Source organism: Rhincodon typus, chromosome 14 (assembly GCF_021869965.1).
Source record: "Rhincodon typus isolate 14 chromosome 14, sRhiTyp1.1, whole genome shotgun sequence".
NCBI lineage: Eukaryota > Metazoa > Chordata > Chondrichthyes > Orectolobiformes > Rhincodontidae > Rhincodon > Rhincodon typus.
The window spans coordinates 44,585,567-44,601,702 of NC_063345.1; the positions used below are offsets into that span (position 1 = coordinate 44,585,567).

The window sequence follows — 16,136 nt, forward strand, 5'->3', positions numbered from 1 at the left end:
GTCAGCTTTCCTGCTCCTCTGATGCTGCTTGGCCTGCTGTGTTCATCCAGCTCTACACTTTGTTATATAAATTTAGATTGTCAATTCTGTTATTGTTTTCCTTCTGTTAAGTCTGACCCTTTCCAGAAACACATCCCAGCAAATGACACTGGAAATATTGAGCGCTCCTTCCTTCAAGTTTGCCTCTAATCAATATAAATGCCTCACTAACACTGTGGTTCAGATTAGTTAATCAAGCATAAAAATGTGATAAAGAATGGAATCTCCTGGATCTAAATGGATAAGTACCCCATACCACAGATTGGATATTGCATTTCATGTTGAATGAGATACAGTAACCTTGACTCCAAATTTGTAGCATTTTTGAATGTACCATTCTTTCAAGTGAGGATTTGGATTGGATGCAGGGCTGGTGCATGTTTTGAAGATCAGCGGAATTTTTCTCTTGTACACTCAAACAACATCACCTGAAGGTAAACTGACTTGTCCTTTATCTGATGACAATCTGTGCAACATTCTGTTGATGCAAAGTGTTTTCCATGCTTCCTACGTAGACCTGGTCAAAGCATTTCAATCGGGAACTAACTACATGAAACTCTTTAAAAAGCACCAAGAGGAGAAAATATTTTATAAATGAAAGTATATTGTTATAAGCACTGAGTTATTAGGAAAATTATAGAGATGTTTTGGCAGCATTGAGAACATTAATATTATACAATAATAATAACTGACCAATTTTATTATTTCCTTTATCTTACGGCAGAAGTTTATCCATTTTCACCACATTTCCTCCAATAAAATTAATATTTTTAATTAAGCTGCTGAACGATAGAAGAAAGATGAGAGGACTCTCACTTATTATGTTAATATATTAATATATATGGAGTGTTTCCTGGTTTCCAATTCCTCTTCAGGCAGGAGTGTCAGATCTCCATTCAGCTGCAACTTGCAACAGCAAGTCTAAAATAAGGAAATGGACTACTGGATCGAAGGGTGAAAAGAAAGAAATTGAAAATATTTTCCACCACCCTATCAAGACATCTATTGGCCCTGTGTCATATTGCATTAAACTGACATCACGTATTTTGTGGATTACAATTTTGTTTCAGTTCAGAAGCTTCAATTCCACTTAAACGATTGTGAATTGTTTTATTTGGCTTCTTTATTAACATCTGTTACACCTATGAAATATACAGTTTATGCTTAATTTTAAGTTGATGACTCCCATTTTCACTCGTGGGTCTGGAATGCAGAAATGGGACATTTCCCAGCAATATATACAGGAACATACATTAGACAGCATGTTAGGGTAACTGCCCATTGAAATGCTGCTATAGAATCATTTTATGTCTACTGAAGAGAGCATGTAATATCTCAGTTTAACATCATGTCTGAAAGACTGTACCTCCTACAGTTCTGCACTCCATCAGTACTGCACTAGAATGTCATCCCAGATTTTTGCGCTCAAATCTCTAAAATGGAACTTGAACCTATGACATTTTGATAAAGACTTCTACCAACTGAGCCGTGGTTAACACTGTCGCAACCCTGCAAACAGGGTGCTGGTGATGCTGAACTGTTGGGTATGTTCATAACTTCTTGTCATTCTGTGAAAGATATTGAGCTAACACCTAACTCAATCTTTGCCCTCCAGCCATGTCTGCAAAGAACTGTTTAACAAGGGTACTTTTGTTAGTCTTTCTCTGGCAGTAAGGGCAACTAATGGCAATTATTGAAGAATTTTACACAAGATGACTTGAGATTGTCCCTACAATAAGTGTTAGTGACAATCTCAGACAGTGCAACCAGATAGGAATTCACTGAAGATTCTATCTTCTCGTTTCTAGTTTGCTAGACATTGTCTCTGACATTATATCCCATTAGCTAGCTCAAACTAAGGCCAAATAAGGACAGCTACAGTTATGACTCAAAACAATGATTTCATGGACTGGAAAACAATTTTGTGGGCCCCTTACATTCCACGTTCCAAGGAAGCCATGTGGCAAAACACTTTGTCTGCTACCAGCAGGTGACAGAAAAATTGCAGGTAGTACACCAACCATTGTCAGACATATGTTGGCAGTGGGTGATGCTTCTTGCTGGATAGAATGGGTATAGTTCCGATCCTAAAACCATTGGTGGATTTGTTGTACTTGATAAAGCACAAGAATGTGTGACCACAGTGAATTGATATTAATATAATACCTGATATTAGGTATCTAAGGAATTATATAAATTTAGTTGTTTGTCTTCATGACATTATGACAGGTATTTGTAAATATACTATACAAATATGAGGGGAAACAAGTTATTTAAAAGAAGGGAACTCAGATCAGTCTGTTTTGCATAAAGAATAATAAGTAGAATACGTTACTAAAAAATTTCATAAAAATGGAAAGATTAAATTGATATAAGCAATTAGAATTCTATTCAGAGAGAAATGATTGAGAAAAGTATATTGCAGGCTGGATTAATATTAGTTTAAAAAGTCATCCTTATTCAATAAATTTCCTTGCTAGTTACTAGAAATTCTTGAGTTCATTACTTTCACTTGCCTCCACTTTTGTCTGGTTCCTTTGTTTGAAAGTCTGTGCCGGAATCTGCTGGACTCTGATTTGATATCACAGGTAAGCTCTGTACAGACTCGCTCACTCTTACATCTCTTCCTTGCAGCTTGATATATGACCTGCTTCCATAAACCCTAACCTGGTACATGAAATCTCCCTCAGACACCACTTTGCGGATCACTACTGTTCCATATCCTCGACCTGATGAGAAAGAACTTACTAAAATATTTGCAGACAGCGAACATCGAATTTTCTGCTTCATTAGACTTACAATGGAAACAGAAAAGTATTTGAGAAACTTAACTTATTTGAGAAACACAATTCAAAGATATGCAATGGTCTACTGCCCCTTCATTTACCTATCATAGAATCATTGCATCCTGACAGTGTGGAAGCAGGCTATTCGGCCCATTGAGTCCACAACAACCCTCCGAAAAGCATCCAGCCCAGACCCACCACCCTACCCCATTGCTGTCACCCTTTTTTCCCATGGCTGCATATTCTTGAATACTATGGGCAATTTAGCATGGCCAATCCACATGACCCTCACATCTTGGGACTGTGGGAGGAAACCAGAGCACAGGATTGGAACGTGCTAACTCCACATAGACAACTGCCTAAAGCTGGAATCAAACCCAGGTCCGTGGTGCTGTGAGGCAGCAGTGTTAACAACTGAGCCACCATGCTGCCCCTGAAAAATACATACAACATGTTAATAGAAAGGACTCGGACACTGACTGTGTTTTCACTGCCTACATAATGGTGAAGATATGTGAGTAAGAAGTTAATAGTTTTAATTGACAAATAATAGAGAATTGGCCTCCAACATACACTTAGCTACAGAGGTCACGTTTAAAATAACAGATCAAAATATTTAAAGAAGTAACAGCCCACTGATACTCAAAAAAGAGCAATGTAGCATTGAACCTTTTGGGATTAATCTGAATGGTAACAGCTGGATGAAAAGCAGGTGCTGCAAATCAACCATTCATTTGACATTCTGCTCAATCTTCCTTTCCATACGGAATAAAAATTTTCTATTCAACATTTTTCATTATGGATATAAGTTCAAATCAGCTCTGTGTGACTTTTACTGTGAAATTTCCAATATCAAAGGAAAGAAATGCTAAACTTTTAGTTTTTCTTTTAGTCAGAGCCAAACAAATTAATTCTTGAAATAGTCCTTTAAAAAAAGGGTTGGGTTTCATTGGGTGTCCGTCAATCTACTTCAAACTTTGGGAAGTTTATAATCAGCAAAATCAATCATTGCACCCTTTTTTCATTGGTCATTGTTCCCAAAAATGTCTTCTTGTCATTGTTTTTTGCATCAAAATCAACATTTGACTCAGCATTTGTGGCATCACTCTGATGATGCCAATTCATCCCCTGGTGTTTTTATGTTCACTGCATCCACTACTTCAATGGCTGATAAGCATGTTTTCACCCCAGACCTCAACTTCAGATTTGAACTTAACCCTAAACCTAACCCTACACCCCAAGTCTACATTTATTACACTTACATGAAACAGAGGCTAGTCTAACCCTGAGCCTCAGCCCCAGCTTGTACTCAGTTACCAAACCCACCACATCTTTGTAAACTGGAACCTAACCTAAGTACAAATTCTAGCCTTCACCATCTTTCAAATATGAAATATCCACATTTACACAGACCATATCCCAAAGTCAGCCCTCAACTCATCCTGAACTGCAGCTTCTCTCCACAATGCTGCACCACTATGCCCCAGTCATTCCCAGTTCTATCTCTGATGTCCTGTTGGACATACTTCTGTGTCACAAATACTTCTCTGCTTGCATGCAATTACACACATGTAATTTGGAAACATGTGTGTTAGACTAAATCAATGTACTTTTGTATATTATCTCATATATGCTGACATAATGGGACACATATAATAAATACAAACTCTTCGCCCATCAGCAAACAACTTCAACCATACTCTCACCACTGAAAATATATGTTAACCACATGCATGTTCAGGCACAAAAATAGGCACCCCTCAATACCTTCCTTCTTCTTTTCATGTACAATTGACACAGACTTGCTCACTGACAGGAGATTTCTAGGTCCTCGATGTCCAGCTTTCCTGATGGTGTTTCTCAAGTTCTTCTGAATAAGGTTCTAGAATTTAATTTGTACATTGGTGTTGATTATTAGACATGCTATGGTCTCTAATCGCCTTGTATTTTTCTGTGCAAGACTGGCATAACTACAGTGCGATGCCAATCTTCAGCATAATAGATCAAGGAAATTCATATGTAAATGATTATGACCAATCCTTTGAGTCAGTTCAGTGAAACAGCCACCAGCATTGGTAATTACTAATATCCCATTCTTGTACAAAAGGCTGGACAGTATGGGTTTTCTGCTTTGAAGTCAGCTCTGAAATGGCTGTAATGTTACACCTGATTGGATAACTCGTTGGAAATCAAGCTCCACTATTCCCAAGTTGTCATAAAAAATAAAGGGTTTGAAAATGGCAAAGAATTTCCCAATTTACCTGTCTTTCAGACCCATGTTAACAGAAAGCATGGCCTAGGTTCCTATTCTTAACAAGAATCATTATTTATTACAAATAAATTGATTTCAGCTACAGATAAACAAGTAAGAACCATCAACCTATAACACTATTTGTTAAAATTCCAACCCCTTAAAAACATTTCCCCCTACACAGACAGACACAGAAAAGAAATTGTGTTATGGGCAGAGGGAAAGACTTGATAGACAGATCACTATCCCTGTTCACAAGATCTGCTGGGATAATTCTTGTTCTAGTCGAGTGCTGCTTTTTGAGCTTCCTTCTCTGGATGCTATCACTTGTTTGGTGGAGTTACAGGATGACTAGTTCATTTATTAAGGTCTCTAACTTATTAATTAAAAGTCATAGCTTGCAACAACTGCAGAGGAAAATTAACAGGTTTTTTACAAGCTTAAAGTGACATTTACCTGAACTTACAGAAGTCTGCTGATTATCCTGTTCACAGTCCCAATCTGTTCAGCCAATCACATAGTTGTTGGCAGGCAGAAGGCTTTTGTTATTGATAACTGCTCACTTGTCCACAGACCAATCAACTACTTGTTGCTGACTAAATTTCCATTTGTACACAGCCCTTGGCTCCAGATCATCTGCAAACTTACCACTGTTGCATAGCAGCTGTGTAAACAGCACTTACAAATCAGGTTACTTGCTTTTAAAAAATGCTGTAATCCTTCAGCAATCCTTGCTTTTTAAAACAGCCCTTTTTCCATTTCAGTCCACAGTCAAAAATACAGAAAAATAAAAAGACCAGGTCTTTACAGTAAATTAGTACCTAAAAATTCAGATACAGTGGGCCACATGGTCAAGTTTCTGGTGATTTACAGCCTTTTCTTAAATATGAAAATTCATTTTATTTCTTTTCACTAAGCCAAACATTGTGCTTTCTGAATTTTAGACCACAATTTATGTCATTCAAATGAGTTATGTTAACCACTAAAATTCTATTGGTAGAATCCTAGCTAATGCTATTACTAGATGTATCAAATCACAGCTTAAAATCTGGTTTTATGGCTTTTTTAAACTTAACAAAGTGGTCTTTCATTGAAGAATAAGTGTGCAATGCTGCAGATTTGATTTTATCAATAAAACAGGAACTAATTATGCAAAAGAAGTAACAATAAAGTAGAATAAACCAAGCTATTTACATGTAACACAATTTTAAAGATTTGAAACACATGGTAAAATACAATCCCATTTATCCCAACAACATTCTTTATAGGACAGAAACACCAGAAATAACCCCTTCTTTATGACACGAATAGTTTGACATAACTGCTGCATCAACTTCTGATCTTTCTATTCATACAACTAAGCTTAAACTTTCTCAGCTTCAAATGATCCCTTCAGGGTATAAACCAAACACTTCTGGTCTGGAACTTTCAAACTGAATTTGTTACATTAAGGTAACCTATTTCTTAACAACTTTAAACTATCTCTTTTCTTTAGGAAAACTGCTTCAGTTTAACTTACAACCAGAATGTATACAAACTAAAAGCAAAAAGTGTTCCTGTAAACAAAAGAAAAATCCAGATCCTTCTAACTGAAGCAGCCTAATACACTCCATGGTTTAACCTGTCTGGCCGTAAAACACACCCAATGCCAAGATCAACCCATTACACTCCAGGAAGTCACTCTCTCACACAGGGCTTTAAAAAAAAGGCTCCAGAAATACTGACAAGTTGCTCACCAAAGCCCCTCACACACATTGACCAAAACTCACAAGCCAGTAATTCAAAATCCAAATGCTCAAATAAATGAAACAATAATACACATAAATCCCATGGCCATAAATCACATTATCACATTTTAATTTTCTTAAACCTGCACTGGGTAAATGATGATTTATTGGCGAAACTGTCAGAATACTGCATGCATCAGAGCAATACTGAGGGAGGTTTTGTTTAGTGCAATTGTAAAACTTAATATTTCATCACACAGGTGCCTCTTGTTCCAAATGGCATTAGATTCTGTCACTTTACAGTATCTTGTATATTTCAATTAAGTCATCTCTGCTTCCTGTAAACTCCAGTGAAGAAAAGCCTAACCTATCCAACATTTCCTCATAAGATAACTCATCTATTGCAGGTATTAGTCTAGTAAACCTTCTCTAAACTGCTGCCACCATAGTTATATCCTTCTTAAGTAAGGAAAGCTGTACAATACACGATATTTCAGATATGGTCCCACCAATGCCCTGTACAGGTAGAAGCAAAACTTCCCTACTTTTGTATTCAATTTCCTTCACAGTAAATGATGACATTCTATTAACCTTCCTAATTACCTGCAAGACCTGCATGCTGACTTAATGCAATTCATGCACTAGGACACATATCCCTCTGTATCTCAGCACTCTGCAATCTCTTACCTTTTAAATAATAAACTTTTTTATTTATCCTGCAAAAAATTTGACATTTTCACACATTAAACTTAATTTGTCAGATCTATGCCCATTCAGTTAACTTATCTATATTCCTTTGTAAACTCCTTGCATTATCTTCACAACTTTTATGAAAAAGCAATTCATGGGATGCTGGTTGCCCATGTTTAGTTGTCCTTCAACAGGTGGAAGTAAGCCATCTTCTTGAAACATTGTAGTCAATTTACCCACAATACTGTTAAAAAGGGAGTTTCAGGTTTTTGACCCAGCAGTACTGAAAGAACAGCAATATATTTCCAGGTCAGATTTCAGATTTTTGTTTTCAATCTCAAAATTCTATGATCTGACATGGTGGGATTCGAACACCAACTCACAGAACATTACCTGATCTTCAAATTACTATTCCAGCAACAATATCACAATGCCATAGCCTACCCATTAATTTACTTTCTTGCATATCTTTGTCATCAGCAAACTTAGCCACCATACCTTTGATCCCTTCATACAAGTCATTCATATAATTTGCAAAACATTGCCTTAACCCAATGGGCACACTTGCTACATCATGCCAACCAGAAAATGACCTATTCATGCCTACTGTGTTGCCTGATAGCTAGCCAGTTTTCTATCCATGCTAATAAGCAAACAACATACGATGATCTCCTAATGATCTTTGATGTAATGCCTTATCAAATGCTGTCTGAATAACTAGGTAGTAGATTCAGCAGTTCCCTTTTATCAACAGAATATATTACTTCTTCAAAGAAATCCAATAAATCAGTTAAATCAATAAATCCACATCACAAACCTTTGCAGTCTCTGCCTGATCACCTCAAACCACTCTTACTGTCCCACTGCTTATGCCATCTTTGACTATTAAAGCTTTTAAAATCTTCCTATGACAGATCTTAAGCTAACTGGCTGGCTAGGGTTCAGTAGTTTCCGGATTTCCATCTCCCTCCCTTTTACAATAAAGGATTGCATCTGTTTTCCCAATCTAATAAAACATTTCCCAATCAGAGGAACTTTCAAAAATTAAAATCAACAAGTCAACTATCTCATTGGTCACTTTTATTAAGACCCTGGGATAAAGTCCACCGGGACCTGAAGGACTTGCCAGCGCATAGTTCCAATAATATATGAATTTTTTTTTTAACATGAGTGTAATACATTCAAGATTTTCAGAGCACAGATAGGTGAGCCCACTGGATATGGTTTTCCAGACCACTTGATGACAGAACAGACTATTTTTAGATGCAGATCTTGAACAGGATTGCTCAGTTACGAAGAAAGCTACTGAAATTCCAAATGTAAACCGTCTGAGTCCAACTCCACCACCCACGTGCCAGTTTGAACCTAGGGACGTCCTGATCTCACAATCCTTATCCCCATCCCCTCTTGCCAGTTGCTGCAGGACGTGGGTGTATGAATGTGTGTAAAAACTGGGACAAAGAAGAAATCCCTGACAATTTCAAGAATGCTGCATTGCCACTGTCTTCAAGAAAGGAGACAAAGTGGATTGTGGGAACTACCGAGGAACCTCCCTACACTCACATTGGCACAGGTAAATTCTTTGTCCCAGTCTTTCAGGAACAGAAACACCTAGGGAGAGAAGAAAAGATGGGAAGCCTGGCAGGTGAGCCACCTTACAGCTTGCATAGAAAGGAGTACTGCACCTCTCTCACGGTGCCCTATGTCAAATGGGGAGCCTCCACTGATCTTCCCCACTGTCACATTCTTCTCCCCTCTGGCTTTTGGAAACCAACCTCCCCTTTCTTAACCTTACGACTGGGACGTCCTGCCCTGGCTCCACTGACAGCGTGCCATATTATCCAGTTTCAGTCTGGTTCCTTAAAGAGTATATTGCTTTATTTTGCCATATTTGTGATTGTGGACTGGATGGGAAAAGAACTGGAAATGGGATTACTGCAGTTTATTTTTAAATCAAGTTACCAAAGCTCGTTGTAAGTGGTGTTTACACTGCGATAATAAAACAAAGAACTGCAGATGCCTCAGATTTGAAATTAAAACAGAAATTGCTGGAGAAACTCAGCAGCACCTGGGGAGACAAAGCAGAGTTAATGTTTCCATTCTGTAGAATAGTCACTAGACTGAAATATTAATTCTGCTTTCTCTCCACAGAGGCTGGACACCTGCTGAGTTTCTCCAGCTATTTCTGTTTGCGTTTACGCTTCTGCTTTGTTCAATCAGTGAGGGAGGTCCAGACAGCAACAAGTAGCTGATTGGTTTGTGGAATGGTGACCAGTTGTTGATGACAAAAGCAATCAGCCTGCCAACAACTATGTGATTGGCTTCTGGGTAGCTGAACAGCTTGTGGATGTGAACAATACCGCCTAAATCTTTAGATGTCTGGAAGGGAAGTTGTTGTGTTTCTCTCTGCAGTTTAAAAAAAAAACTTAACTCGCAAAGAAAGCCAGTTTACTTTTCCTCAGCAGTTGCTGTAAGCTGTTGCTTTTCAAGTCAGAGACTTTATAATCTGTGAACCAGGTCACTCTGTGCTTCCTGCAAGGACATGAAAGTATCAGAAGAGAGGTCGGAGAACAGCAAGACCTGGCAAGCAAAAGGATCATGCTAGTGAACCCTGTAGACAGGGACCATTGAACTGCCTCCTCAGTTCTTTTCCTTCCACACATAACATCAATGTTTTTGTCGGTCTGTGTCCATTCATATTTATGTGTAGAGGGAGTTTTATAATGTGGTAAGAGTTTAACTGATAGAGTTATATGTCAACAGTTTATAGTTGTTCACCTGTAGCTAGAATATACTTGGCGGGGTAGGACAAGAGAGAATATTCTGCAGAGGGAGATAAACAGTCAAATTAGAAGAGATAGCAAGTCAGTCAAGAAGACATAGAAATTAACGATCATTTAAGGTACACAAGAGTTTGAAAGGTTCAAAGCTATTTATTTTAAAGCAAGGAATCTGATGAATGAGGCAGATGAGTTGAGGGCACAAACTGAGACACAGGTTTATGATGTCATTGCTGTCACTGAGACATGGTTGAGGGAGGGGCAGGATTGGCAGCTTAATATTCCTGGATATACGGTCTTCAAGCGAAACAGGGAAGGAGGTCAAAGAGCAGGAGTTGTCACAATATTGATCGGGGAATCAATTATAGCAGTAGGAGGAATTATGTCTTAGAATGCTCCTCAAGTGACAATAGAACTTAAAAACCAAAAAGGAGTAATCACATTGCTGGCAGTGTACTAAAGGCTGTGCAACAGTCAGATAAAAATAGAACAGCCGATGGGTAGGCAAATTTCAGAGAAGCACAAAAGTAATTGGGTAGTGATTGTGCGGGATTTAAACTTCCCCAGCATTAACTGCGGTAGTCATCGTTTGAAAGGTTTAGAGGTAGCAGAATTCTTCAATGTATCCAGGAGAGCATTTTAAGCCACTATGTAGAAACCCGACAAGAGAGGGGGTGGTTATACATAAAGTTATACAACATGGAAACAGACCCTTTAATCCAACTCGTCCACACTGACCAGATATTCTAAACTAATCTAGTCCCATTTGCCAGCATTGGTCCATATCTCTCTAAACTCTTCTTATTCATGTACCCATCTAGATGCCTTTTAAATGTCATAATTCTACCTGCCTCTACTACCTCCTCTGGTAGTTCGTTTCATACATGCACCACCCTTTGCATGAGAAAGTTGCCCTCCATGTCCCTTTTAAATCTTTCCCCTCTCACCTTAAATCTATACCCTCTAGTTTTGGACTCCCCCACTCCAGGGAAAAGACCTTGGCTATTCACCCTATCCATACCACTCATGATTTTATAAACCTCTATAAGGTCACTCTTCAGCTCTGACACTCCAGGGAAAAAAGCCCCAGCCTATTCAGCCTCTTCCTATAGCTCAAACCCTCCAATCTGGCAACATTCTTGTAAATCTTTTCTGAACCCTTTCAAGTTTAACATCTTTCCTGTAACAGGGAGACCAGAATTGAACACAGTATTCTAAACGTGGCCTCACCAATGCCCTGTACAGTTGCAACACGATGTTCCAACTCCTATACTCAATACACTGACCAATGAAAACAAGTGCGCCAAAAGCCTTTTTCACATACCCTGTCTACCTGTGACTCCAGTTTCAAGGAACTATGCATCGGCACCCCTAGGTCTCTTTGTTCAGCAACATTTCCCATTTACTGTATAAGTCTTGCGCTGGTTTGCCTTACCAAAATCTTGGAAACTTTCATCTTGGAAACCCTTAGATAACGATGGTGGAGTTCTGCCAGTATCTGGAGACGACCTTTACTCAGGACAATCACCCTTGCTCCCCACAGTAATGTGCCATCCTCTACAGTGATCTGATCTCACTGGGTCCAGAAAGGTTTCAATCCAGGTTACGTTAGCCCTTCTGTTTACCCCATTACCACAAGCTGTTTTAGTTTTCCTGGACAGGATCTTTTTGTGTCCAGAGTCGGATATTGTCAGCAGTGACTGGAAGATGTCTGGGAAGTTTAAAATGAAAACAGACTCTTTCAGGGAGTGCTTGGAGGATGTTCTAACTTGTATTTGTACGTCCTGAGAATAAGGTCCAAACGTGTATTCTACTGGAAGCTTTGGGCAGCACCACCTTGTCTTCCTTCAGAAAGCCCTAGCAGGGGTTTGAGATCTGTTACTATGAAAAATTCTGGTCTGTAAAGCCACTGGGAGAACTTCCTTACACCTATGATGACTGCCAAACCTTCCTTCTCTATCTGGGCATATTTTCATTTGGCATCAGCCAAAGTCCAGGAAACATACGTTACTGGGCATTCCTCACCATTGGACTACCAATGAGCCAACACGGGGAGACACCGCATACAGCAATACCTCTCGCTTTGGATCGTAGTGGACCAACACCTTAGACGACGATAGCTGCTTTTTCACTTCCCTAAAGGCTACTTCTTGGCTACATCACCATTTCCAAGGCTGACCCTTTTTCCACAGCAGTTGTAAGGGTGCCAAGATGGAGGCAAGGTTACTTATAAATTTTCCGTAATAATTTATCAACCCAAAGGAAAGACCTAAGCTCCAGTACAGATGTGGGAATCAGGGCTCGTTTGATCATCCTCACTTTATCCTTCAATGGGTGTAACCTAGTCTGTCAACTTTGTAACCCAAGTAGGTCACTTGGGAACACATATTTTTCCCTCCTAAGGTGCACGCTTACAACCAAGTTCTCCAAGTGCTCTTTATTGGTTGCATCCAAGTTCTCCAAGTGCTCTTTATTGGTCTGCCCAGTTATTAGTACATCATCCAGATAAATGACAACCTGGGGTAGCCCTTATAAAATGCTCTCCATCGTCCACTGGAAAAGGGAGCATGCTGATGATACCCCAAATGGCAATCTTGTATATTGGTATAAACTCTTATGGGTATTAATTGTAGCATACTTCTGGGACTCCTCATCCAGTTGCAATTGCAGATAGGCATGGCTCATGTCCAGCTTTGTAAAGGACAGCGCCCCCCCCCCCCTTGCCAACTTTGCGTACAAGTCTTCTATTGGAGGCATTGAGTATTTATCCAGTTGCGAGAAGCTTAAAATCTGCACAAAGGTGAACTGAGCCATCAGTCTTCACAATTGGTACGACCGGTGCTGCCCATTCTGCAAACTGCACTGGTTTGATGATTCCTTCACTCTCCAGCCTCCTGATTTCCACCTCTACTTTTGCCCGCAAGGCAAATGGCACTGGGCAAGCCTTGTAAAATCTCGGAATTGCTTCGTCGTCAACATGCAAAGAGGCTTTGACCCCTTTGATAGTTCTAAGCCCTTCCTGAAAAACTCCTGCGTATTTCACTAGGACTTCACTGAGGCAGGCATTTTCTAAACGAAAAATGTTGAGCTAATCTAGGTGAATCATTCTGAACCAATTCTGCCCCAACAGGCTTGGGCCAAAGTCTTTTATTACCATCAGTGGCAACTGCACCGACTGCTTCTCATAGCAGACCAGAACCAAAGTCATACCCTTTATCTGCAATGGTCCCCATTGTATGTTCTCAGTCTGGCTGAGGTCTTGTGCAAACTTAAAGGTTGGAGTCCTGAGCGAATCTTGATAAAGACAGCTTCTGCAACCACAGATACAGCTGCGGTGGTATCAACCTCTGTGTGAACTGGGTGACCATTTAACCAAACATTAATTTTAATCAGTTCCGATTTGGATGTCATAAGCAATTTAATTGTTCCAACCTACAATGTAGGGGGACTTTCCAGGGTGTGCACTCTCCTGAGTACCGGCCTACGAGTTATCTTACTCAAGTCAAGCCTTGTAGGGCTCCTTTACAGTCTTGAGTCTGCATACCGATAGCAACTACAATGGCTTGTCAGCCCAGATCCTGAAGAGCCTTTAACCACTTGGCCGAGGCTCGGCTTTGTTGTCGGGTTCTGTTGTGGGCTGGGCTGGGCTGGGCTAGGGTCCCTCTGCTCACGATATACCCTGCGAGAGGCTCTGTGATCCCTTACACTCAAGTGGTATTCCCTAAACTCAGTTGGACAGGTGAGGGTGTCCACTTCCACTAGGATGCCCTATCGTTCCCATGCTCCACTTGTCACCTTTCCTAATGACAAATCCAGTTGTTTGAAGTCGAGTTGGGCTTCAGCTGGTAGGTGCTTCTGCATGGTTACATCATTGAACCCCCATATCAGTCTCTCAGCATCTCATGCAGGGTTAACCAAAATCACATGCCTCCGCTAGTCATCTTAGTCAAAAATCCCAATATGGATTCCCCCAGTTCTCTAACAGCCAAATAAAACCAATAGTATCTCAGAATTAGAGATTTGGGATCGTAATATTTCTTAACCAATTGCGTCAACTCTTGGAAGGTTTTAGTATCTGGTGCCTCTGGGAAATTTAAACCACTTATAACTGAAAATGCTACAGGTCTGCAAGCTGGCTGGAGAATTACATGTTTCTTTTCATCTGCCCCAATATTATTTACCTGGAAAAGGCATCACATTCTTTCCACATACTGGGCCCAGTCTTCGACAGCAGGATCGAACGAGTCAAACTTCCCAAATAAAAGCATAATGACAGAAATGCTCACCCAAATTCCAAGATGATTGTTGTAAGCAAATGTTCTTCAGGCACATACTGTTTTCTCCTGTCACCACTGAAATAACTGCTAAGAGGCCAATATCCCCATCACCAACTCACCCTTTATTTACTTGTGCACAGCACGCTGGCTGTGGGCAGCCAGCTCGGAGTCAGTCCCCTGAACTGAGGAGATTCTAAAACTCCTGTTTATATATTTTTTCAGCAGTAGTGCTTATTTTCCTCAGGACACATATTGCATGTGTGCAGGTGTGAGACACAGTAAAAAAACACCAGGTGTGCAAATAACTTTATTAATATACCACCATCAGGAAAAACACCTATGTGACAAAAAGAACCAGTATCAAGCAGAGACCCTAGGGGCAAAGCCTATGTGAAATAAAAAGTGAGGGGGGAGGGGGTCGGGATCATATCAAAATAGAGTTTGTGGGGGAAATAAAGCACTCCACACCCCGCGATGCCGACATCTCCTGAAAGGCATTGAGTGTGTTGGTGCACACCACATGCTCCTTTTCCAGGGACACCCGGACCAGTATGTAGCCAAGGGAGAGGGACAGGCAGTCAGTCTTAATGCCCCCCTCCATGGACCACTGCCTGGACCTACTAATGGCCAGCCTGGCCAGGCCTTAGGAGCAGATTCATAAGGGGATCGCTGACCTGCCCGCTCCCCTCCGCACTGGCTGTCCAAAGAAGTACAACCAAAAAGACAAAATGAGGTCTTTAAGATAACTGAAAAGGGAATGCAAGTGCCCACACCCAATATACACATGGTCCACTGCCTTCACACCGCTGCAAAAGAAACAGTGGGGCTGGGAGTCCATGAATCACCGCACTCTACTGTTACAAGCGACTGCTGCGTGCAACACCCTCCATCCCAGATTCCTAAAGAAAGACGGAGGACCACCGCATAGAGAGCCCTCCACTGGGAATCTCCACCACCCAGTATCTCCTGTTAATATTGGTCAGCTAGGGCTTTCCTGATTGGTCCAGGTTAACAACCCTAATCAAGGACCTCATAGTCAACAAGGTTCACCTGGTTCCAATCACTGCAGGTTGCCAGGGTGTGTTGATGAGGGTAATGTATATGACATCTACTTGGACTTCAGCAAGGCTTTTGATAAGGTCCCACATGGCTCACTGAGAGTGAAGGAAAGACTCCATAAGATCTAATGAAATTTGGTTAATTGGAGCCAAAATTGGTTGAGTGGCAGAAAGCTAGGGGGTGATGGTCAAGTCATGTTTTTGTTACTGGAAACCTGTGTCCAGCAGGGTTCCACAAGAATCCTTGCTGTTGGTAAGTCCTTGGATGATACAAAAATTCGTGGGATGGTAAATATTGAGGAGGATAGCCTTAGATTACAGGCAGATATAGACAGGATGGTCAGATGAGCCGATCAATGGCAAATGGAATCTAATCCAGTTAAGTGTGAAGTGATGCACTTAGGTAGGACAAACAAGGAACAGGAATACACAATGAATGGTAGGACCCTGTCAAGTAATGAGGATCAGAGGGATCTTGGAGTGCATGTGCACAAGTTGCTTAAGATAGTGGGACATGTAAATAAAGTA

The 16,136-nt window shown here is 40.4% G+C and overlaps 1 protein-coding gene across 1 annotated transcript in view; it reads right to left on the reverse strand.

Annotated features, from left to right (window-relative positions):
• Positions 1-16,136, reverse strand: part of LOC109915885 (ATP-binding cassette sub-family C member 5-like) — a 129,239-nt gene that overhangs the window by 2,013 nt on the left and 111,090 nt on the right. Inside the window, exons 17-18 of the mRNA XM_048605327.1 lie at positions 4,593-4,707; positions 2,556-2,768 (exon numbers count right to left, since the gene is read on the reverse strand). Coding sequence (XP_048461284.1) covers positions 2,556-2,768; positions 4,593-4,707 — 328 coding nt within the window. The remainder of the gene's footprint in view (positions 1-2,555; positions 2,769-4,592; positions 4,708-16,136) is intronic.